Raw genomic sequence first — 25,142 nt, 5'->3', positions numbered from 1 at the left:
CTATACCTATAATGACATGTTCAATCTACCCTCTTGGTGCCCCAAATGAGGCAACGTTCCTGAGCAGGATCCACTAAAAGACATCCGTGGATCAAGAAATGGGGAACATCGGAAGTCACCAGCAAGTCATTTGTAACAAACCCATCTAACAAACAGCAAGCTTTTTAACTATCACAGTGAGAGTGGCCTTTGCTAAACAATGCTGTGGCCTGAAGAAGGGCTTATGCCCAAAACGTCGATTCTCCTGTTCCTTGGATGCTGCTTGACCTGCTACGCTTTTCCAGCAACACATTTTCAGCTTTGCTAAACATGTTCAGTACAACCCAGAACACCTACACAGCCAACCTGTACTTCTGATGCCCAGGACAAACTTATGGAGGGACACATACAATGCTGCACACACAATCAAGTGGCAGGCTAAGCCCTTAAAGTCAGAGAATGAGAAAGTGATTACTTTGCTCCAGGGATTTAATTTGCTAATTAAATAACTAAAATCATCTTGTTCTTTTGAACTCAAACTTAAATGCATGATAATTTAATTCTTGTGGCAAAAGTAACATGTCATACTCTACTTTTACCAGCATCTACCCAACATCTCCACTCTGCTTCTTTGGGTGTGGTAATGAAAGACAATTGGAATACTTCTCACCTGGTGCAATGTTTGTTAATCAGTACTTGTGCTTTCTACTGTATAATGGAGACAAACGTCAGAATAGTGAAGACTGAAATACCATAAAAATGCTCCATTCATACAAATAGGGTATGTACATCATAGTTCATATTCATCCTCCTTTATTTCCAGGTTAAAATAATAAATTACAAAGTTAACCACCACTCTGTCAAAGTTTGATAGAAACAAGGAGAAAATGCACTCAAAGACAAGAGCAAACCAGAGAATCTATTCCGAACTGAGAGTACAATTCCATAGAAAGGAGCAGATGAGTCTAAGTAGCCCAAAAATTTACTATGTAAGTTTATGTACCTGAGTTTGCAGAAACATTGTCTCTTCTCAATCCAAATGTAGCGTAAACCCTCAAACATATAATAACGAATCACATTTTTCTTTTAAAGAAGAAAAAGCACTGTTATAAAAAGTTTAGAATATGAACTTGCTGCAAACAAAAAGCACTGAATATAGCAACATGGTGGTAGCTTAGTTAACTATTTAAAGTTGAATGAGCGATGATATTGAACAAGAAACACTAGCCCTTGACTTTAAAGACCTCCCTAATAGTTTGATTTTGAAATGTGTTGAAACATAATACATCTTTTTTTAAAATTTTCTAAACAACTTGTTTAGAAAACAAGATGTTATTACTCACATCTAGAGTAGGTAGGACTTGAACTGGCCTTCTGGCTCAGAGATGGGACACCCCACCACTGCGCCACAAGAGCCCCTAAAATACAATATTCTTCAGGAAATGAATTAATTGCTTTCAGGAGTTCAGAAACAGCCACCGTTTGACCTCATTCACATTCAGCACAATGAGACAATAGTCATCGAATCTCTCTAACAAAACTTCCTTTCAGTTTTGTGTGGATCAGACAGGAAGGAAAAGGAGTTTTCTCGTTTGAACCTTTGTTTTTGAATCACATCTACACTTCCATATTTTTATATTCATTACATAAAAACATACCATTGTTCTTGCTGTACAAAGAGCAAATGAAGTAGTCCGATTTGGTTCTATTAATTAATAGAAAATAGACGGTGCTGCAATCTGCACACTATTTATTTTACTCCAGGGAATGGAATATTTTCTCTTGTAAGCACAGAATGCCACACCAAACATTTGCAGGCAGGGAACAGAGCAAGGATCCCTCTATTCTTCTCCTGCATGCAGGTGCAGGATCTTCCCTCTCACCTTCCTGAGGGTTAACATTAAACTAAGAACTTAACTGACCAGCCACATGAATACTGTGGCTGTAAGAACAGGTTGGAGACTATGTACTGGATTAGTGGTGCTGGAAGAGCACAGCAATTCAGGCAGCATCCAAGGAGCAGCGAAATCGATGTTTCGGGCAAAAGCCCTTCATCAGGAAGAGCTTTTGCCTGAAACATCGATTTCGCTGCTCCTTGGATGCTGCCTGAACTGCTGTACTCTTCCAGCACCACTAATCCAGAATCTGGTTTCCAGCATCTGCAGTCATTGTATGTACCTTGGAGACTATGTATTCTGCAGTGAGTGATTCACCTACTAACTCCCTAAAATTTTTCCACCAACTCAAAGATACAGGGCAGGAATATAATGTAATATTTTTTTATTGCCTGGATGAGTGCAATCTAACGACATTCAAATAGCTCAATGCACTTAAGAGTGAAGTAAGTCTGATTGTTGGGACTCTAGACTACTTTAAACATTCACTTCCTCCACCACTGTCTGCAACAGGTTTCATTTAAACTCGCCAACACTTCAACAGAAACTGCCAAATTAAAAACTTCTACCATAAAGGACAAGGACAGAAGACCTAATGTAACACCACCTCTAAATTTCCATCCCAGTCACTAATCAATCTGACATAAAAATATTATTTCTCACTGGTGTTGGGTCAAATTTCTGGAACCTATCTAACAGCGTTGCAGGAGGACCCTCTGCCACATGGACTGCAATGTTTCACAAAGACAGGTCATCACTATTTGTCAAAACAAGGGATAGGCAACCTCCACATGTTTTGAATGACTGCTTTAAAATGGTTCCCTCTCACTTTCAGAAGTTTTTTCATTGTTACATAAGTGCAACATTTCCCCATTTCCCATCTTTCTCCAAATGATGCTGCCAATTAAACACTTCATAATTTGGGTATTCATTAATAACAACATGGTGACTGCCCAAATTCTTATCAAATAGGAACTTTATCTGTTGTACACAAGCTTATACAACGACTGACTGAACACATGGGTGATATAGTATCCAATCTCTTACCTCCTCGTGTTTGTGAAGTTGAATAGTGTCCTTCCAATCATTTTCAAGCACTCCTATGGCTAAATTAATTCGGTTCTCATCATCACTAGGCTCAACTGGTTGAGGAAAACTGTGTGGAGAAGAACATTAGATGGAGAAGCAGTCAATATGCTATATTTTCTAATAGTCTGCAACTGATTGAAGCATGGACATAGACAGCTCTAATTCCAAGTTTTTGTAGTAGGTCAATGCTCAAAATATAGCAGTTCCCTGTCCCTTAGACATTCACACACCATCCTTTTTCTAGCATTGACTTCCTTACTGTTGACTCCAATGCAATGTGACATAGGCATGATTGAGACTTGTGCAATGACAGCCAGTTTTAGCTAGCCACATTGGCTTATGAAGGCAACCTGGCAAAGCTTAATAAACAACACACTTTTACTCAAAAATAAAACAAAAAATTGGAGAAGCAGAAATCTGAAACAAAAACAGAAACTGGACAAACTCAGCAGATCTGACAGCAACTTTTCTCATCCAGTGACTCTTTTTCAGAACTTTTAGCTCTCCTGATTGGTTAATGCAAAAAACACAGGTCAGGGTGGTTTCAAGATTAATGGATATCAATCAAGATAGGATGAAGGTGCTACAATTACAATATGCATCAACTTGGGGAAAATCAACTAAACTTCTTGCTGAAAAATAAACACAGGATGAGAACTGGATTTTGTTCAACCTTGATAATAATTAGCAATCAAGAATCATACATCCTACAATTTTTCACAGCCATCTCCACATGGAAGGAAATCACAGGACACATGGTTCCCTTATTCTTGTTCTGATGGGGTTTCACAGTTGCCAGCTGACCCTACAGGTCAGCTTCACCACTTCACCACTCCTTCATTTCTAAGGCTAATGAGTGAAGGTGAATGGAATTTCACTGTGGATAGCACCAAAACACAGCCTGATGATTCTAAACTCAGTTGTCAAGTATATTTTCAAAGGAAGAATCAAGAACTAGCAAGTCAATAGCAGAAACCCTCTCCACATCCTAGCACAGATGCATATTGGAAAATTCCTAGTGCCAGCTACTGATTACATATGGGCGGCACGGTGGCACAGTGGTTAGCACTGCTGCCTCACAGCGCCAGAGACCTGGGTTCAATTCCCAACTCAGGCGACTGACTGTGTGGAGTTTGCACATTCTCCCCGTGTCTGCGTGGGTTTCCTCCGGGTGCTCCGGTTTCCTCCCACAGTCCAAAGATATGCGGGTCAGGTGAATTGGCCATGCTAAATTGCCCGTAGTGTTAGGTTAAAGGGGTAATTGTAGGGGTATGGGTGGGTTGTGCTTCGGCCGGTCGGTGTGGACTTGTTGGGCCGAAGGGCCTGTTTCCACACTAAGTAATCTAATCTAATCTAATCTAATCTAAAAATATCTGTATTTACTACCTCTAGATCATTGAGTAGCAATGTCAATAATCCATAAACACTGGATTAATGCAGTTTTGTTCAGGACAGTTTCATTGTCATCTGAGATTTTAGTCACTCCACGCACACAGTAATTCTGACCAACACAGAAGACTAACCAGTCATCCTCGACCTCTTCTGTCCAAACTTTGGCTACGAATTGCTGATTAAATGAATCCTGCAAGAAATCAGTTTAAATAATAGCTCCAGTGAATCCAATCTTTACATCTTTTAAGCATTAAATTAAACCTATTCACACCAATAACTGAAGCAAACCAAAGAAATACTTCAGGATAAATGTTTAAAAGGTATTTTATCAATATTCCCTATTAGGGTAAACAACACAAGGATCTTAAAAGGACAAACCGTCTGTACAGTAGTCCCCCATCCCCATACCCACCGGGGGATACTTTCCAAGACTTCCCTCTCCCCCTCTCAGGATTCTGGGTAATCCAAGATGAATGACAGGAAAAATGTCTGGCTGTAAGAGCTGCTCCTTTTTTTTTGAGGTATTTTAGGTGCTGGATGTGATTTCCTTGAATTTCAGGAGCAGCAATTACTGTTTTATACGCTGTTGCATTGTTTTGGAACTTTAGGAAAAAAAGTCAAAACAACAGCAGTTTTAAAAGGGAGAAGAACAGACAAAGGAAGCACATGGTGAGGACAGTGCAGGAGAGAGAGAGAGAGAGAGAGAACCTGCACAGTTACTGCCTTTGCTGTTTTTGAATTCATGCGTTGCTGGACATCAGAGTGCATCTGGGACAATTAGCAAACAGTGAATTTCACAACTAATCTTGGAGGAACCGATTTGGGCGAAGTTCACAACACAGAATCAGATAAGTTAATTGTTGTTTTAAGTCTGTCCAAGAGAAAGGCTGTATTGGTGAGTACAGAGTGTTCTTTCTTGATTAAATGTATTTGGAGAGAAGTCTCTTGATTAAACTTAAAATATAAGCCATAGCTATTAATTTAACCTGGGGCAGTGTTTGTAGAGGAATAAGACGGTGTTATTTTCTGGGTCTGTAGATTGTGAAGAAGCAAAAATGGCCTTTGCAGTGATATGTACTTCTTGTCAGATGTGGGAGTTTAAGGGTTACTGTGGATTATATCAGCCATAAATGCTGTTGGATGCGAATCTCATCAGATCAAGTGGATCGGTTGGAGAGACAGACAGAAGCGATGAGCAATTTGCAACAGCAACAGTATGTGATGGATGGCAATTATAGGATGGGGGGGGGGGGGGGGGGGAAGTCTCAGATACAGTCACATAGATGGGTTAACTCCAAGAGGGGTAAGAGAGGTAGGCACCTAGGGCAAGAGTCTTTTGTGGATAAACCCATTTCAAACAGGTATGCTGTTTTGGAAAATATAGGGGGTGATGGATTCTCAGGGGAACGTAGCACGAACAGCCAAGTTTCTGGTATTGAGACAGGCTCGAATGCAACGAGGGGTATGTCGGCTTCCAAGAGATCAATTGTGTTAGGGGATTCTGTAGTCCAAGGTACAGACAGACGTTTCTGTGGCCAGCAGAGAAAAAGCAGAATGGGGTGTTGTTTCCCTGGTGCCAGCATCAAGGATGTCTCAGAGAGAGTGCAGAATGTTCTCATGGGGGAGAGGGGTCAGCAAGGGGTCATTGTCCACATTGGAACCAACAATATAGGAAGGGAAAAGGTTGAGATTCTGAAGGGAGATTACAGAGAGTTAGGCAGAAATTTAAAAAGGAGGTCCTCAAGGGTAGTAATATCTGGATTACTCCCAATGCTATGAGCTAGTGAGGGCAGGAATAGGAGGATAGAGCAGATGAATGCATGGCTGAGGAGCTGGTGTATGGGAGAAAGATTCACATTTTTGGATGATTGGAATCTCTTTTGGGGTAGAAGTGACCTGTACAAGGACGGATTGCGCCTAAATTGAAAGGGGACTAATATACTGACAGGGAAATTTGCTAGAACTGCTCGAGAGGATTTAAACTAGTAAGGTGGGGGGGTGGGACCCAGGAAGATAGTGAGGAAAGAGATCGGTCTGAGACGGGTACAGTTGAGAACAGAAGTGAGTCAAACAGTCAGGGCAGGCAGGGACAAGGTAGGACTAATAAATTAAACTGCATTTATTTCAATACAAAGGGCCTAATAGGGAAGGCAGATGAACTCAGGGCATGGTTAGGAACATGGGACTGGGATATCATAGCAATTACGGAAACATGGCTCAGGGATGGGCAGGACCGGCAGCTTTATGTTCCAGGATACAAATGCTACAGGAAAGATAGAAACGGAGGCGAGAGAGGAGGGGGAGTGGCATTTTTGATAAGGGATAGCATTACAGCTGTGCTGAGGGAGGATATTCCCGGAAATATATCCAGGGAAGTTATTTGAGTGGAACTGAGAAATAAGAAAGGGATGATCACCTTATTGGGATTGTATTATAGACCCCCCCAATAGTCAGAGGGAAATTGAGAAACAAACTTGTAAGGAGATCTCAGCTATCTGTAAGAATAATAGGGTAGTTATGGTAGGGGATTTTAACTTTCCAAACAAATATCAACTGGGACTGCCATAGTGTTAAGGGTTTAGATGGAGAGGCACTTCTTAAGTGCGTACAAAACAATTTTCTGATTCAGTATGTGGATGTACCTACTAGAGAAGATGCAAAACTTGACCTATCTTGGGAAATAAGGCAGGACAGGTGACTGAGGTGTCAGTGGGGGAGCACTTTGGGGCCAGCGACCATAATTCTATTTGTTTTAAAATAATTATGAAAAAGGATAGATTCAGATCTAAAAGTTGAAGTTCTAAATTGGAGAAAGGCCAATTTTGACGGTATGAGGCAAGAACTTTCAAAAGCTGATTGGAGGCAGATGTTCGCAGGTAAAGGGACGGCTGGAAATGAGAAGCCTTCAGAAATGAGATAACAAGAATCCAGAGAAAGTATATTCCTGTCAGGGTGAAAGGAAAGGCTGGTAGGTATAGGGAATGCTGGATGACAAAAGAAATTGAGGGTTTGGTTAAGAAAAAGAAGGAAGCATGTGTCAGGTATAGACAGGATAGATCGAGTGAATCCTTAGAAGAGTATAAAGAAAGTAGGAGTATACTAAAGAGGGAAATCAGGAGGGCAAAACAGGGACATGAGATAGCTTTGGCAAATAGAATTAAGGAGAATCCAAAGGGTTTTTACACATATATTAAGGACAAAAGGGTAACTAGGGAGAGAATAGGGCCCCTCAAAGATCAGCAAGGCGGCCTTTGTGTGGAGCCACAGAAAATGGGGGAGATATTAAATGAATATTTTGCATCAGTATTTACTGTGGAAAAGGATATGGAAGATATAGACTGTAGGGAAATAGATGGTGACATCTTGCAAAATGTCCAGATTACAGAGGAGGAAGTGCTGGATGTCTTGAAACGGTTAAAGTTGGATAAATCCCCAGGGCCTGATCGGTGTACCCGCGAACTCTGTGAGAAGCTAGAGAAGTGATTGCTGGACCTCTTGCTGAGATATCTGTATCATCGGTAGCCACAGGTGAGGTGCCGGAAGGCTGGAGGTTGGCAAACGTGGTGCCACTGTTTAAGAAGGGCGGTAAAGACAAGCCAGGGAACTATAGACCGGTGAGCCTGACCTCGGTGGTGGGCAAGTTGTTGGAGAGAATCCTGAGGGACAGGATGTACATGTATTTGGAAAGGCAAGGACTGATTAGGGATAGTCAACGTTGCTTTGTGCATGGGAAGTCATGTCTCACAAACTTGATTGAGTTTTTTGAAGTAGCAGCAAAGAGGATTGATAAGGGCAGAGCAGTGGGTGTGATCTATATGGGCTTCAGTAAGGCGTTCGACAAGGTTCCCCATGGGAGACTGATTGGCAAGGTTAGATCTCATGGAATACAGGGAGAACTAGCCATTTGGATTCAGACCTGGCTCAAAGTTAGAAGACAGAGGGTGGTGGTGGAGGGTTGTTTTTCAGACTGGAGGCCTGTGACCATTAGAGTGCCACAAGGATCGGTGCTGGGTTCTCTACTTTTTGTCATTTGCATAAATGATTTGGATGCGAGCAGAAGAGGTACAGTTAGTAAGTTTGCAGATGACACCAAAATTGGAGGTGTCGTGGACAGCGAAGAGGGTTACCTCCGATTATAACAGGATCTGGACCAGATGGGCCAATAGGCTGAGAAGTGGCAGATGGAGTTTAATTCAGATAAATGGGAGGAGCTGCATTTTTGGGATAGCAAATCTTAGCAGGACTTATACACTAAATGGTAAGGTCCTAGGGAGTATTGCTGAACAAAGAGACTTTGGACTGCAGGTTCATAGCTCCTCAAAAGTGAAGTTGCAGGTAGATAGGATAGTGAAGGCGGCTTCTGGTATGCTTTCCTTTATTGGTCAGAGTATGGAGTACAATAGGGAGGTCATGTTGTGGCTGTACAGGACATTGGTTAGGCCACTCTTGGAATATTGCATGCAATTCTGGTCTCCTTCCTATCGGAAAGATGTTGTGAAACTTGAAAGGGTTCAGAAAAGATTTACAAAGATGTTGCCAGGGTTGGAGGATTTGAGCTATAGGAAGAGGCTGAACAGGCTGGAGCTGTTTTCCCTGGAGCGTCGGAGGCTGAGGGGTGATCTTATTGAGGTTTACAAAATTATGAGGGGCATGGATAGGATAAATAGACAAAGTCTTTTCCCTGGGGTCGGGGAGTCCAGAACTAGAGGGCAGAGGTTTAGGGTGAGAGAGGAAAGATATAAAAGAGACCTAAGGGGCAACCTTTTCACGCAGAGGGTGGTATGTGCATGGAATGAGCTGCCAGAGGATGTGGTGGAGGCTAGTACAATTGCAACATTTAAGAGGCATTTGGATGGGTATCTGAATAGGAAGGGTATGGAGGGATATGGGCCGGGTGCTGGCAGGTGGGACTAGATTGGATTGGGATATCTAATTGGCATGGACAGGTTGGACCAAAGGGTCTGTTTCCATGCTGTACATCTGTATGACTCTATGACCTACTGTGGAAGCCCGAAACCATGGATAGGAGCGAACCCATTCATTTAAATGGGCAACGTACCTTCCATCAGCCTCCTTGTCCTTGGTTCTGGAACGTTCCCTTTTATATGTTCAGGCTGCGGTTAACCGCAGGTAACTGATTCCGCGCTAAGCAGACCTGCCGGTACAGGAGTCGCCCTGTACTGGCTACTTGTTAATTAATCTTTAAAATGTGCAATATCTTACCAAATTAAAGGAAAATCAGACCAACTTGACTCTCCTTTAAAATGGAGCACCACTTCAAAATTAAACAATCACTTGTTCAAGTCAGCAAAGCTACATGTGTACAACTATTTACTTATGACTCACCATAAAGTCAGTCATACGTGCATTGTTAAACATGAGGTCACAACATAAATAGTTAACAGAAAGCAATAAAAGGGGGAGGTCTAGAGATTTTCCAGATTGCTTTCACTATCCTCTCTCCATCATAACCCACTAAAAATTAGGCTTGTAAGAAGATAACTATGTTTTCACCAGTGTAGCAATAGGTCAATCATTTTTACTAGACTGAAATACATACAAGGATAGAAAGGAAAACGTGTTTTGCATTGAAAAGGCAATCACCGACAACCTCATTGAAGGCACAATAAAAACAAGGAACTTTTAATTAACACATTCATGGGACATCACTGTCCAAGCCAGTAGTTATTGTCCTTCCCTAACTGCCCAGAGCACAGCTGCAAGTCAATCGCATTTCTGGGTAATTGAACAATTACCTCTCGGTTTACTTTCTGCTAAAATTTACAATAGTAACCTCACTGCTCCAGATTGTTAACTGTTTTTCAAGTTTCAGTGTCAGCTAAATTCCACATTCAAGCTTGTTTTCTCTTACCTTGATTATGACCCAGTCAGACTGGCTCAGATGGCAGGGATGGCACTTAACAAGTACTTCCAGAACTGGCTTCCAGTGAAAGATGACCCACAATATTCCCACTGTCAGCACAGTAAGAATATTGCAGAGAATTACTCGCCATTGCACTCGCTGGTATCCAGTCACCTCCTGCATAGAAAATATATTTAGTTTTTGGTACCACAAAGAAATATACAGGTTATTCACTTGACTGAAAAAAATTCCAGAATCTTTGTTAATAACTGTACCACTTAGTACTATGGAGGTAACACACAAAAACTTAATACAATTGGAAAAATCTGGCACATCTAAAATTGAAAACCTTAAATTCTCAGATTCTGGAATTAACTGTTGCCTGGATCTATCAAATTCTAAGACTGTTTTGCTTTAAAAGAAAATAAACCTGGGAGTAGTTTTCTGTCCACTACATGCCTCAGTTCTGTTATTTTACCACCTCAAAATTAATCACTGTTCTTGCTAACTCTATAAGAACCATTACTGGAAGTCTTAAAGCCTCCCCATCCCCAACCAATAAAGTAATAAGTGAAAGAATGAATGGATGCAAATATTATTTCATTGAATGAATTAATCAATCAATGGATTAATGAGTGAATGTATCCAATGTCTGATGCATTGAACGAGCAAACGAACAAACAAATTCAAAGTTTGATTAATTGAATGAAGGAATTAAGTAATGAAAGTAAAGGTTGATTGATTCAATGAATGATGGAATAAATCAATCGTTGCTTTCATTATTTAATTCATTGACTGCTGGAATGAGTGATTAGAGGAAGATATGTCAGAGGTAGGTTCTTTACTATCATCACTGGCAGTGCATTCCATGCACCCACCACTTTCTGCGTAGAGTCAAAGACATTATAGACATTTGAGCGACTGCTGGACAAGCACAAATTGCAGTAAATTGAGGGGAGTGTATGTTAGGTTGATCTTAGATCAAGATAAATGCTCGGTATAACATTGTGAGCCAAAGGGCCTGTACAGTGCTTTAATGTTCTAAAGTATAGGTTTGGTTGGTGTGCAGATGTCTCCCCAAACCTTCTGGGCAAATTAAGAGCTACCCTGATGGAACTGCAGAGCAGACTACAACTGCCATTGCCAGCTAAAAGATGAAGATGCAAACCGAAAGGTTGAAGAGTTAAGGCACTTCATAAAAGAGAATGAAATATACTTTCAAAATTTTAAAATAAGTAATATTGATGACCAAACTCCCAGTGTAAGTCTTCTTAGCTTCTCTGTAATACATTACCATGGCGATGATGGCCCCAGTGTGCCGGACTGTACCATAACTGGACGGCTGGTCCTTCAGCAGCTGGCTGCTATCTATAAAAGAACAGACAACTACTTCAGTGGACAGTTTACCTTGGTGTATACCTATCAGTGTCGCTACTAACAACCTCAAAGAGCTCACAATAAACTTCCATCTTCCAACTGATATATTCTTCAATGCCAACATTTTTATTCCACTGTTATGGTCACTAAGATTCCAGTAAAGTCTTAGATGCCCTCTGTTTACTTGAATGTCAACAACAGTTGATTCCCTAGGGACAGCACAGTGGCTCAGCAGTTAGCATTGCTGCCTCACAGCACCCAGGACCTGGGTTCAATTCCAGCCCTGGTTAATGTGCGAAGTTTGCACATTCTCCTAGACTTTGTGTGGGTTTCCTCCAGATGCTCCAGTTTCCTTCCATAGTCTAAAGATGTGCAGGTTAGGCAGATTGGCCCATGCTAAATTGCCTGTAGTGTCCATGCATGTGTAAATTAGGTGGATTAACCATGCAAAATACAGGGTTATGGTGAGAGGGGTGCTTTTGGAGGACTCAAGGCACCACTGCAGGGATTCTGTGATTCTATCCTTGCAAACCTGATTTAGGACACTGGACTTATAAACTGGGGTAGGTCATTTGGATCTTCAAGCCTGCTTGGTCATCCAGCGATCTGGCTCTTGTCTCAACTTCACTTGTTTGTTAGTCCCCTATTGACTCACTAATTTGTCAAAATTCCACAGTATTTAATTCAGCCTCAAATAATGAGTTTTGAGAAGATTTGTACATCCAGAGCCTCAAATATATTAGATGACGCAGTCTCTGTTACGTTCTGGGGAAGGGAATTTCACAGAATAGGAACCGTCAGACAAAAATTTCTACTCAAATCGAGATCTACAAAGCGAGACATTTTAAACGCTGCTCTCTGGTCTTAAATTTTGTTTTCATTTTTAAAAAATCACTTGTAGGACGTCGGTGTTGCTGGCTGGCCAGCATTTATTGCCCACCCCTAGCTGCCTTTGAACTGATTGGCCTACTGATTGTGGATAGTCAATCAATTGCCATCCTCCAAGGGGAGGCCTCCTCTCCGAATCAATCCTGTCAAGTCTCCTCTGAATCTTATATATTTCAATAAGATCACCTCTCATTATTCTAAACTCCAAATGGTAAAGGTGCAACCTGCTCAAATGTTCTTTGCAAAATCAGCCCTTCGCCCCACAAATGAGTCCCAAGCTGTGTCCTGAGAATGCAGTGTGAACTGCATAGGACTAAATTAAGTGAACTTTCACTGTTCAAATTTCTGTAACTTGTGGTGCTAATTATTTACGGCAATATAAAAAGATGAATGAGTTTCATAGAACAAATAGAGTTTGTCTGTTAAATGTGTTAAAAGTAATTTTAAAGCCAGTCAATGGTGACAGGGAATGGAGGATTTCACTTCTAAAAATAGGCTGGGACTTTTTTTCCACTGGAGCGTAGGAAGTTGAGGGGTGACCCTATGGAGGATTAAGGTCATGAGTGGGATAGATAGGGTGAATGGCAAGAGTCTTTTCCCTAGAGTGGGGCAAGTTCAAAATTAGGGGGCATATAGTTAGGGAGAGAGGAAAAAGTTTTAAAAGGACACGAGGGGCAAATTCTTTTTGGTAAACACAGAACAGTTCGTGTATGGAATTAAACGTTAAAGGAAGTGCTTAATGCAGGTACAGTTACAACATTTAAAAGACTAATTTGGCTAATTACTTGAAGAGGAAAGGTTTGAAAGTATATGGGCCAAACCCAGGGAAGTGGGACTAGTTTTGTTTGGGAACATGTTTGGCGTGGTCTGATTGGACCGAAGATCGGTTTCAATGCTGTATGGCTCTATGACAGGATTATTTTTATGGTAACACACAACACTGGGGCTCTTCTTAATGGCTGTTGGTGGCAGAGCAAGTGCTTTCTTTCCATATTTAGCATTATCTACCTACTGTTACACAGCCACTCAAGGCTACATTGAATATTTGATAATGATATTGATTTTTCAATTTTTCCCCTCTGAGAACCACAATCTTCAGTTAAGATGGATCGACAACAATTGATAAACTTCTAGTCACGTATCCAAGGCACGAATTCTTCTTGGGTACAGACAAAGTTAGAAGACTATTTGATCAAAGGATTACACACAAATGTTTTTGACCAGCTACTAAAAGTAAAGCAAAAAGGAAAAACAAACACCAGCAGCTCTGACAACTGCTCCAGGCAGGCAGATTAACATTTCAGGTTGAGAGAGCGAGTCAATTTGACCTTTATTCATTCACGGGATGAGGGCATTGCTGGCTAGGGAGCATTTGGTATGCATCCCTAAAAGCCCAGAGGGCAGTTGAGAGTCAACCACATTGCTGTGGGTCTGGAGTACATGTAGACCAGAGCAGTTAAAGATAACAGTTTCCTTCCCTAAAGGACACTAACAAACCAGAGAGGTTTTTCCAACAATTGACAATGGATTTACAGTCATCATTAGACTCTTAACTCCAGATATTTATTGAATTCGTATTTCAACATCTGCCTTGGCAGGATTCGAACCAGTCCCCAGAACATTACTTGGGTCTCTGGTTCAACAGTCCAGCAAGGTCACTGCCTCCCCCCAACCCCCAAATGTTATTTCACATTCTTACCATATCTGTTGCTTAGTTCTTAGAGAATTTTTTGTTTTTATTTCAAATTTCTAGCATCTACGGTACTGTGCTTTTGGACTAAAATAAGGATTTCCAGTTAAGCTAAATATAGGGAATCCAGGGTCGCGAAGGAAGCCACTTAAATCAGAAAAACATTGTCTGTGGGGCCATCTATTTCTGACAAGGATGTTTGAGGAACGATATCATCAGAATTCAGTGCTTGGAACATTGCTGTTGTTCTTAAAACAAATAACAAACAGCGCAACTAAATAAATAGTTTCAAACTTGCAGGCAACTAAGATAAAGGGGTGCTGAAGATCCCCAGAACAGAAGAAGATATAACTATGCCAAGTAGTGACAACTGAAAGATAATACTGACAAATTGTTAGACACCAGATCAAAAACTGAGCAACATCAATAACAATGGAGAAATCAGTGTAGGAGACAAGGCAAGACACCTGGGAATAAGAGAAACATCACTAAACAATAAAAACCTAAGGAAAGCTACAAAGAAGAGGTCATTCAGCCCATTGTGTCTTCACTAGAGCAAACGAAAAAATGTTTCCCGACTTCTCTCTCTGCCCAGAGCCCTACATTAACTGCTTCAAAAAAAAAAGCAGCCTGAACCAGCACATAAAGAGAAGGTCCAGACTTGGGCCAATAAGGGGCAGGAAAATCCTGCACCAGTTAATTGTCAGATAATTACTAACTTGAATGAGAAAAAGCAAGTCAGTACTTCAAAATACTTTTAAAATGTTTCAGAATCCCAGGATTTTCACCCCAATAGTTCAAATGTAATAAAAATTGTACTCTTACTTACAAGAAAGCATGAGAAAAAGCAGCAAAAATGATTATGAATGTATGAACTATGTCACAGACAAGTATGTGAAATTTGAGGGAGGACATCATAAGTTCAACACACACAAATGGAACATCATAGCGAAAAGCAATTTAAATCAAATTCTTAATATTGTACTTGCAGACCATTATGAGCTCATGCCTTTGCAAACCCCCTCCCATTATTTTTATTTACAGTCTTACTGTTTATTTCCTTCCACTGGAGTTGGAACTTATAATTTAGTTAAACTACTGCATGAGCAACCTTCATGGCAAGTTTAGAACTGAACTTTATGGGTTAGCAGAAAATGACATAGAAGATGTTGATGTTGAATTGTTATAAAGTAACTAAAGAAAATTGCCATCATATTCAGTTGGGTCAATACGATCCAAAGGCCATTCTCCTAATATTTTCAATGCAATTACAGGTTGGAAATACATAAGTGCAAATCTTAAAAAACTGATTTAATCTGATTTCAATTTCTCAGGAGTCACATTTAATCATGCGTGAGATCTTGGCTCAAGTACAGTGCACATAGATTCCTCACCTGTACACAAGCTGCAGCTGAACCCACCAAATGCCCATTCCTAACTTTTCCATGTCACTGCAGCTTCAGCACAAGAACAACTCCATTTTTATATTACTTTTTCCACATAGATACTGCAATTTACATGATCCCTCACCACCTAGTTCTAAGTTAATAGAACATAGAACAATACAGCACAGAACAGGCCCTTCGGCCCACGATGTTGTGCCGAACATCTGTCCTAGCTTAAGCACCTATCCATGTACCTATCCAATTGCCGTTAAAGGTCACCAATGATTCTGACTCTGCCACTCCCACAGGCAGCGCATTCCATGCCCCCACCACTCTCTGGGTAAAGAACCTACCCCTGACATCCCCCCTATACCTTCCACCCTTCACCTTAAATTTATGTCCCCTTGTAACACTCTGTTGTACCCGGGGAAAAAGTCTCTGACTGTCTACTCTATCTATTCCCCTGATCATCTGAGAAACCTCTATCAAGTCACCCCTTATCCTTCACTGTTCCAATGAGAAAAGGCCTAGTACTCTCAACCTATCCTCGTACGACCTATTCTCCATTCCAGGCAACATCCTGGCAAATCTCCTCTGCACCCTCTCCAAAGCTTCCACATCTTTCCTAAAGTGAGGCGACCAGAACTGCACACAGTACTCCAAATGTGGCCTTACCAAGGTCCTGTACAGCTGCAACATCACCTCACAACTCTTGAATTCAATCCCTCTGCTAATGAACGCTAATACACCATAGGCCTTCTTACAAGCTCTATCCACCGGAGTGGCAACTTTCAAAGAGCTATGAACATAGACCCCAAAATCCCTCTGCTCCTCCACCTTACTAAGAACCCTACCATTAACCCTGTATTCCGCATTCTTATTTGTCCTTCCAAAACGGACAACCTCGCACTTGACAGGGTTGAACTCCATCTGCCACTCCTCAGCCCAGCTCTGCATCATATCTAAGTCCCTTTGCAGCCGACAACAGCCCTCCTCACTATCCACAACTCCACCAATCTTCGTATCGTCCGCAAATTTACTGACCCACCTTTCGACTCCCTCTTCCAAGTCATTAATAAAAATTACAAACAGCAGAGGACCCAAAACTAATCCCTGCGGAACTCCACTTGTAACTGGGCTCCAGGCTGAATATTTACCATCTACCACCACTCTGACTTCGACCGGTTAGCCAGTTCTCTATCCAAATGGCCAAATTTCCCACTATCCCATGCCCCTGCCTTACTAAAATCCATGTACACTACATCAACTGCTCTACTCTCATCCACATGCTTGGTCACCTCCTCAAAGACAAATCCGTGCTGGCTGTCCCTAATCAAGCAGTGTCTTTCCAGATACTCATAAATCCTATCCTTCAGTACCCTTTCCATTACTTTGCCTACCACCGAAGTAAGACTAACTGGCCTGTGATTCCCGGGGTTATCCCTATTCCCTTTTTTGAACAGGGGCACAACATTCGCCACTCTCCAGTCCCCTGGTACCACTCCCGTTGACAGTGAAGACGAAAAGATCATTGCCAACGGCTCTGCAATTTCCTCTCTTGCTTCCCACATAATCCTAGGATATATCCCGTCAGGCCCGGGGGACTTGTCTATCCTCAAATTTTTCAAAATGCCCAACACATCTTCCTTCCTAACAAGTATCTCCTCTAGCTTACCAGTCCATTTCATACTCTCCTCTTCAACAATACGGTCCCTCTCCTCATTTGTAAATACTGAAGAAAAGTACTCATTCAAGACCTCTCCTATCTCTTCCGACTCAATACACAGTCTCCCACTACTGTCCTTGATCGGACCTACCCTCGTTCTCGTCATTCTCATGTTTCTCACATACGCATAAAAGGCCTTGGGGTTATCTTTGATCCTACCCGCCAAAGATTTTTCATGCCCTCTCTTAGTTCTCCTAATCCCTTTCTTCTGCTCCCTCCTGGTTATCCTGTATCCCTCCAATGCTCTGTCTGAACCCTGTTTCCTCACCCTTATGTAAGTCTCCTTCTTCCTCTTTACTAGACATTCAATCTCCCTCGTCAACCAAGGTTCCCTCACACGACCATCTCTTTCCTGCCTGACAGGTACATACATATCAAGGACACTTCGTATCTGTTCCTTGAAAAAGTTCCACATTTCAATGACATCCTTCCCTGACAGCCTATGCTCCCAACTTATGCTCCTCAGATCCTGTCTTGCAGCATCATATTTACCCTTCCCCCAATTGTAAAACCTACCTTGTTGCATGCACCTATCTCTCTCCATAACCAAGGTGAAAGTCACAGAATTGTGGTCACCATCACCAAAATGCTCACCCACTAACAAGCCCATCACTTGTCCCGATTCGTTACCGAGTACCAAATCCAATACGGCCTCCCCTCTGGTCGGACAATCTACATACCGAGTTAGAAAAGCTTCCTGGACACACTGCGCAAACACCGCCCCATCCAATCTACTTGATCTAAAGAGCTTCCAATCAATATTTGGGAAGTTGAAATCGCCCATGACTACGACCCTGTGCCTTCTGCACCTTTCCAAAATCTGTTTCCCAATCTGTTTCTCCACATCTCTGCTGCTATTGGGGGGGCCTATAGTAAACACCCAACAAGGTAACTGCTCCTTTCCTATTTCTGACTTCAGCCCATACTACCTCCAAAGGCAGATCCCCCTCGAACTGCCTTTCTGCAGCCATTATACCATTTCTAATTAGCAATGCCACACCTCCTTTATTACCACCCTCCCTAATCTTACTGAAACATCTGTAACCAGGAACCTCCAACAGCCATTCCTGTCCCTCTTCTATCCACGTTTCTGTGATGGCCACAACATCGTAGTCCCAAGTCCCAATCCACGCCTTAAGTTCACCCACCTTATTTCTGATGCTCCTTGCGTTAAAGTATATACACTTGAACCCATCTCTGTGTCCGCAAGTATTCCCTGTCAGTGGTACCTTCTCCACAGCCTCCCTACATTCTTGGACATCCTGAAAAACAGCTAACCTACTTGCTGGACTACAAGTCCGGATCCCATTCCTCTGCCAAATTAGTTTAAACCCCCCTCGAAGAGTGCTAGCAAACCTACCTCCCAGGATATTGGTGCCCTTCCGGTTCAGGTGCAACCTGTCCTGCTTGTACAGGTCCCACCTTCCCCAGAATGCAGTCCAATTTTCCAAATACCTGAAGCCCTCCCTCCTCCACCATCCTTGCAGCCACGTGTTCAACTGCACTCTCTCCCTATTCCTTGCCTCACTGTCACATGGCACCGGCAACAACCAAGAGATGACGACTCTGTCCGTCCTAGTTTTTAGCTTCCAGCTTAACTCCCTGAGCTCCTGAATGACCTCCCCACCCCTCTTCCTACCTATGTCGTTGGTGCCAATGTGCACCACGACTTCTGGCGGCACACCCTCCTCCTTAAGGATTCTGAAGACACGATCCGAGACGTCTCGGACCCTGGCACCCGGGAGGCAACAAACCAACCGAGAGTCTCGCCCATGTCCACAGAACCGCCTGTCTGTCCCTCTAACTATAGAGTCTCCTATAACTAGCGCTCTCCTCCTCTCCCCCTTTCCCTTCTGAGCCTCAGAGCCGGACCTCATGCCAGAGACCCGGTCACTGCAGCTTACTCCTGCTAGGCCGTCCCCCCCAATAGTATCCAAAGCAGTATATTTATTGTTGAGGGGAACGACCACAGGGGATCCCTGCACTGCCTGCTTCCTCTCCTTCCCACCTCTAACAGTTACCCAGCTATCTCTGTGCAAAGTGCAATGTAACTCTGCAAATTTGTACTTGCAGAGTTACATTGCACTTTGCTCAAAAACTGCATACATTCATGTAGAACTCTGTTATCTCACTTTTTAGATTAGAATCAATCTAAACATCAGGTCATAGACAGAGAACACAGGGGGCTAACACCTTCAACATATTGTGTAGCTATCACCATTGTTAACAGCTAACACGAGAATGCAACTTTTTTAAAAAAAAGGTTTTGTGATTTACACATGAAAGAAGTGAAACTATCACTGTATTCTAACAGATGAAAGGCTTAACAGACAATCAATTTTTCAATGTATAATTTCAGTTACATCACACTGCAAATTTTTGCTATAAATTCTGTGTTTCGATCGAGCCCTCCACAATCACCTGATGAAGGAGCATCGCACCAAAAGCTAGTGTGCTTCCAATTAAACCTGTTGGACTATAACCTGGTGTTGTGATTTTTAACTTTGTACACCACAGTCCAACACCAGCATCTCCAAATCACACCTACTTCTACTTAGTTTTGTTTCTACATACATATGAATTGCATTAAAATCCTTTTAGTTCTTCTTCAAAGTACAATTCTTTGAGGTAATCCAGTCTCTGACTGATGTGCATGAGTAATATAAAATGGCATATTAATATCATGCCAAATATTCCACAACTTCTAAAAATGGACGAGGAGAAGGAAAACAACTTGGTTATTAACTACCTGTGAATGTCTAGTTTTCGAACAGCCACTTCAATTAGAATTACATATCATTCCAAAACATTTGACAATTTTGTGAATAAATTATACAGCTGAGAATAACAGAAAGAAGTCTCAATCTTAAGAGGCAAGAATGATTTCATCAGCAGCTGTTGGTTATTTTTCCAACAAAAGGCGTAGCAGGGCTCACCTAACAACCGATGCCGAGTGCAAGCTGAAAAGCATACCTGTTTCAGGTTAAGCAACTTCAAAATACAGATCTGAATAAATTTAATATACAAAACTAATTAAACCAGATTGTGATAGTGAAGAATATTTAATAGGTAAACGACTAGATTGTTGCATTTCCTTACTTCCTTTTCGGATTCTGTTCATGAACCAGCTCAACTCCAATTAGAACCACTCCCTACGGTCAAGAGTTTACCCTTTCACCACCACACCGCACTGCAATTTCATCTTGCAACTGCTTACTTTTATACAGTATCTTTAGGTATAAAAACAATTGAAGTGGCTTCAAGGCATGGACCCTAATACCTTTTTGCACAATTGAGGGCCTTAAATATAATTTACGCAGGGTACACTAAAACAATGGTACATGAGCAGAATAAGGTGGTGAGAAATTGTGGACAGAGTCAGGGGGGGGAGGGGAAGAGAGGGAGAGGGAGAGGGAGAGGGAGAGGGAGAGGGAGAGGGAGAGGGAGAGGGAGAGGGAGAGGGAGAGGGAGAGGGAGAGGGAGAGGGAGAGGGAGAGGGAGAGGGAGAGGGAGAGGGAGAGGGAGAGGGACGCACTTTGAACTATTGCCCCATTTTTCTCTTAGCAGTCACTCCTTGTGATGGGATTTCTATATTTTGTCAACACTGGGTATCGCTGACCCATGACACTTGAAAGTTTTCTATTCTATTTTACCTGTTTCAGATCTGCTCACCAGATTCTACACTATCCATTGATTAACTTTATCCATCTACTCCTGTTTTCATTTTTGCATCTTAGGAATTTCTCAATCCAAGATTCCCCATAAATGTTAATCATAAGTGACAAGCTCTAACGTTCAGGCCAATATTTACACGTTGGGGAGCCCCTCACTGGGCAATTCACTTCACCGAGTTGTGGGCAATTACCCCTCCTTATATTGTCAAATGACTTGCTATGAATTTTCAATCCAAGCACTGACTTAGCCTGCCTGCGTCTAATGGAGTCAGCTATCACTGGAGACAGCTTAAAACAAAGCACAGTTCTCTTAAGTGAGGATAATGCTGGGCTTTATCTGTAAATATAGCCATTTCCATATTCTTGACTTTCCAGCATGCCTGGAACAATGTGAAATGCCGATGTCTGCCAAACAAAGATTTTCGTTGATTATTTACAAATGTCCTTTAGAATCAGAAGTTACGTATGGGGAAGTGTGAACCCAAAAGCTGGAATGTGGTAAGGCAGGAATTTAAGTGAATATTGTTTGAATGATTAACCGATGTCAGGATATGCATAACTGTGGTTATACTAATCACTTAGTAATCCAGTTGCATCAGGTAATGAAATAGAGACAAGTTCAAATCCTGTCTGTCATGGCAGTTGGTGAATTCAAATTTAGATAGAACTTAGAATAACAATATACCAATCATTACAAAAATGAAAGTATAGCTTGTCACAAAACCTATCCAATTCACTATTGTACTTTAGGGGAAAGAAATCGGTGGTGCTTACCATCTGGTTTGCGACTCCAAACTCTCATCAAATATCCTTCAAACTACTCAGTTGTACTCAAGAAGGTAGTGCCTCACTTTCTTCAAAGGACTTGTTAGAGTTGGGCAATAAATGTTGGCCTTGCCAACACCACATGAAAAATATACTTTTTTTTTAATTAAAAAAGGTACTGACTGTGACGAACTTGCGCATACAAATAAATATTTGATCTCTCAGTGGAACCAAAAACATTAAGTACAAGAAGCAATTGGATGGTGGGATGTTGTCATAGAGGGTTTGTATTTATTTTCCTGCACTTTACAATTTGAGAAAAATGTCCTTTGTATTGCCTCCCAACATTAAATCTCAAAACATATTCTCTTGTTTCTCCCAGTTATGGTATTAACTACATGCTTGAAGACGAAATATTCACAAGGTTGGAGAGAAAGTGTAGGGGAGTGAAATTAATTTGATATCACTTATAGAAGGGCAGTAAATGGTATCACGGGGCAAAGGGAGACAACTCTGTCAGAAAGTTCAGGTGCAATTCCTACCCGTCATGGTGGTATGCCATAACATGCACAAACAGGTTGATTCAGAATAATTATAGTGGGAAGCCCAACCAGCACTTTTTATGTCTTTGAGGCCTTTAGAACTGCTGTGATTAAACCCAATTATCAATGAGCTAGACGAGAATGACTTGAATTGACTTAGGTTAGGTGGGAATGCTGACTTGAGGTTGGAATCAGATCAGTTCTGATCTTATTGAATGACAGAGTAGTCTCAAGGGACTGAATAGCCTATACCTGCTCCTGTTGTTAGGTTCTTTTCCCGAGGTTTCACACACAAGATGTAATTCGCGCACACAAACGACTGCAAGCAGTTAGTTTATTAAAGCCTGAAAAAGCTAGGTGACCCCTTTGACCCTTTTGCAGGCATGCTAAGTTGAGTCAAAGAGGCTCCGAACAAAGAAAAACACATCCCCTTTATACAGGTCAGTTGTAATGCTTACAAGTACTCAGGCCACTCACCCAACATAACCAAATGCCACTCAAGACAACCCCCAGCCACTCCCTCACAGTCACATGTTATCCCAAGATACAATGATAGGATGAGGTCATCCTCAGAGATAATGTAAATGTAAATTCCCTAATCCTGGGGAATCGTTATGCAAACGATTTCCTGACTCAGGGATTCCCTAAGACAATGTAGGTGTGGTATGTCCGAGCTTCAGAGGATGGCTATGAAAGCATTTCTGAATCGAAGGCACTGAATGATAGTTTGATTTGATAATAGTAGGGAAGTAGTAGCAAATGACTGTCCAAATGGAGTTCCTGGATCAGTGGTGCTGGAAGAGCACAGCAATTCAGGCAGCATCTGACGAGCAGCAAAATCGACGTTTCGGGCAAAAGCCCTTCATCAGGAATAAAGGCAGAGAGCCTGAAGCGTGGAGAGATAAGCTAGAGAAGGGTGGGGGTGGGGAGAAAGTAGCATAGAGTACAATAGGTGAGTGGGGGAGGAGATGAAGGTGATAGGTCAGGGAGGAGAAGGTGGAGTGGATAGATGGAAAAGGAGCTAGGCAGGTTGGACAAGTCCGGACAGGTCAAGGGGACAGTGCGGGCTGGAAGTTTGAAACTAGGATGAGGTGGGGGAAGGGGAAATGAGGAAACTGTTCAAGTCCACATTGATGCCCTGGGGTTGAAGTGTTCCGAGGCAGAAGATGAGGCGTTCTTCCTCCAGGCGTCTGGTGGTGAGGGAGCGGCGGTGAAGGAGGCCCAGGACCTCCATGTCCTCGGCAGATTGGGAGGGGGAGTTGAAATGTTGGGCCACGGGGCGGTGTGGTTGATTGGTGCGGGTGTCTCGGAGATGTTCCCTAAAGCGCTCTGCTACGAGGCGCCCAGTCTCCCAATGTAGAGGAGACTGCATTGGGAGCAACAGATACAATAAATGATATTAGTGGATGTGCAGGTAAAACTTTGATGGATGTGGAAGGCTCCTTTAGGGCCTTGGATAGAGGTGAGGGAGGTGGTGTGGGCACAGGTTTTACAGTTCCTGCGGTGGCAGGGGAAAGTGCCAGGATGGGAGGGTGGGTCGTAGGGGGGCGTGGATCTGACCAGGTAGTCATGGAGGGAACGGTCTTTGCGGAAGGCGGAAAGGGGTGGGGAGGGAAATATATCCCTGGTGGTGGGGTCTTTTTGGAGGTGGCGGAAATGTCGGCGGATGATTTGGATTATACGGAGGTTTGTAGGGTGGAAGGTGAGCACCAGGGGCGTTCTGTCCTTGTTACGGTTGGAGGGGTGGTGTCTGAGGGCGGAGGTGCGGGATGTGGACGAGATGCGTTGGTTTTTACCTCTGTCCAAATGGAGTGACAGTCATCCACTTTCCTGCATGAATGTCGTCCCCACCCGCTTTCAGAATGCTCAGTCAGTGCAGTTTAACACTTTCATATTACACTAAATTGGAATATCTCTGGACATTAATCCTTTAACATTACACTCCTACTTCTTCTGCTCATATGTACAGACTTGACCAGACTGGAGGAGGGTTTTCACTTACGTGGTGAAGGATTTCTTCACATTTGTGATGGCCACAGAAGACCTGCATATTGATAATATGCGGTGTCTATGTTCATCTGACATTAATAGCCTATTCACCAATACATTACTCAAAGAAGCCATAAACATCTGCAATACAGCATTACATCATGACAATCTAGACACTACGACGAACAGTTATTGACATTATGAACTCAGCAACTTGGATAATGAATCAATTTTTAAACTATATCATGAATGCACAAATAAATCATGCTGCAATGGGATCTCTGCTAGGCTCAGATTTCTCAAATATCTTTGTTGGGTTCCATGAAAAACAGGCTTTCAATGCAATGACACCTAACCTCCAAATTCTTACATACTTCCAATGTGTTAATAACATGTTTGTTATATTTTAATCCACAGCTGCAATAAAGAATTTCCTCACGGGCTCCATCTTGCACTCAAATTCATGTTTGAAATGAACTCCCTTTCATTAATGTCCTATTTGGAAAATCATCCAGAGGTTTCTGTACAACAGTCCACCGCAAACCAACATTAAGAGGTGGATTTACACACGGTGATTCCTACAGTACCACATGCTGTAAGGTTGCCCTCATTACCACTCAGAGACCTGAGAAATTTCCTCAGCATGCAAATTTAATACTTAAAATGGGACACATTAGGTGGAATAACAGATTCACCAATCAGGTAATTTTTCATTGTATATCATACAAACTCACCTTTTAGAAGGCTCTCAGGCACGTCTGTCAAATGCCCAACATAGTTCACTTTACTCTTCCAGGGCGATATACCTCAAAATGTTCAAGCAACAGGTGGAGCTTGCTGTTCCTTGCAAAGATGTATGCTACCAACCAAGTTAGGACTGTCAATTGG

The 25,142-nt window shown here is 42.2% G+C and overlaps 1 protein-coding gene across 6 annotated transcripts in view; it reads right to left on the bottom strand.

Moving 5' to 3' along the window:
• Positions 1-25,142, bottom strand: part of atp13a2 (ATPase cation transporting 13A2) — a 109,817-nt gene that overhangs the window by 54,862 nt on the left and 29,813 nt on the right. For 4 of the 6 annotated variants that reach the window (XM_087980515.1, XM_087980516.1, XM_043675701.2 and 1 more), the window contains exons 2-6: positions 11,513-11,586; positions 10,228-10,395; positions 4,487-4,545; positions 2,922-3,030; positions 983-1,062 (exon numbers count right to left, since the gene is read on the bottom strand). In XM_087980515.1, the coding sequence (XP_087836641.1) occupies positions 983-1,062; positions 2,922-3,030; positions 4,487-4,545; positions 10,228-10,395; positions 11,513-11,586 (490 nt within the window). Of the gene's footprint in view, positions 1-982; positions 1,063-2,921; positions 3,031-4,486; positions 4,546-10,227; positions 10,396-11,512; positions 11,587-20,257; positions 20,363-21,732; positions 21,775-25,142 lie in introns of those variants that run through there. The other 2 variants (XM_087980517.1, XM_087980518.1) reach the window with 2 other exon arrangements.

The sequence above is a fragment of the Chiloscyllium plagiosum genome, unplaced genomic scaffold (assembly GCF_037043375.1).
Source record: "Chiloscyllium plagiosum isolate Xiang-an unplaced genomic scaffold, Cpla_swu_hap1 HiC_scaffold_37, whole genome shotgun sequence".
Lineage (NCBI taxonomy): Eukaryota > Metazoa > Chordata > Chondrichthyes > Orectolobiformes > Hemiscylliidae > Chiloscyllium > Chiloscyllium plagiosum.
Note: the sequence above shows the minus strand (reverse complement) of the source record. Positions and strands in the feature narration are given on the sequence as shown.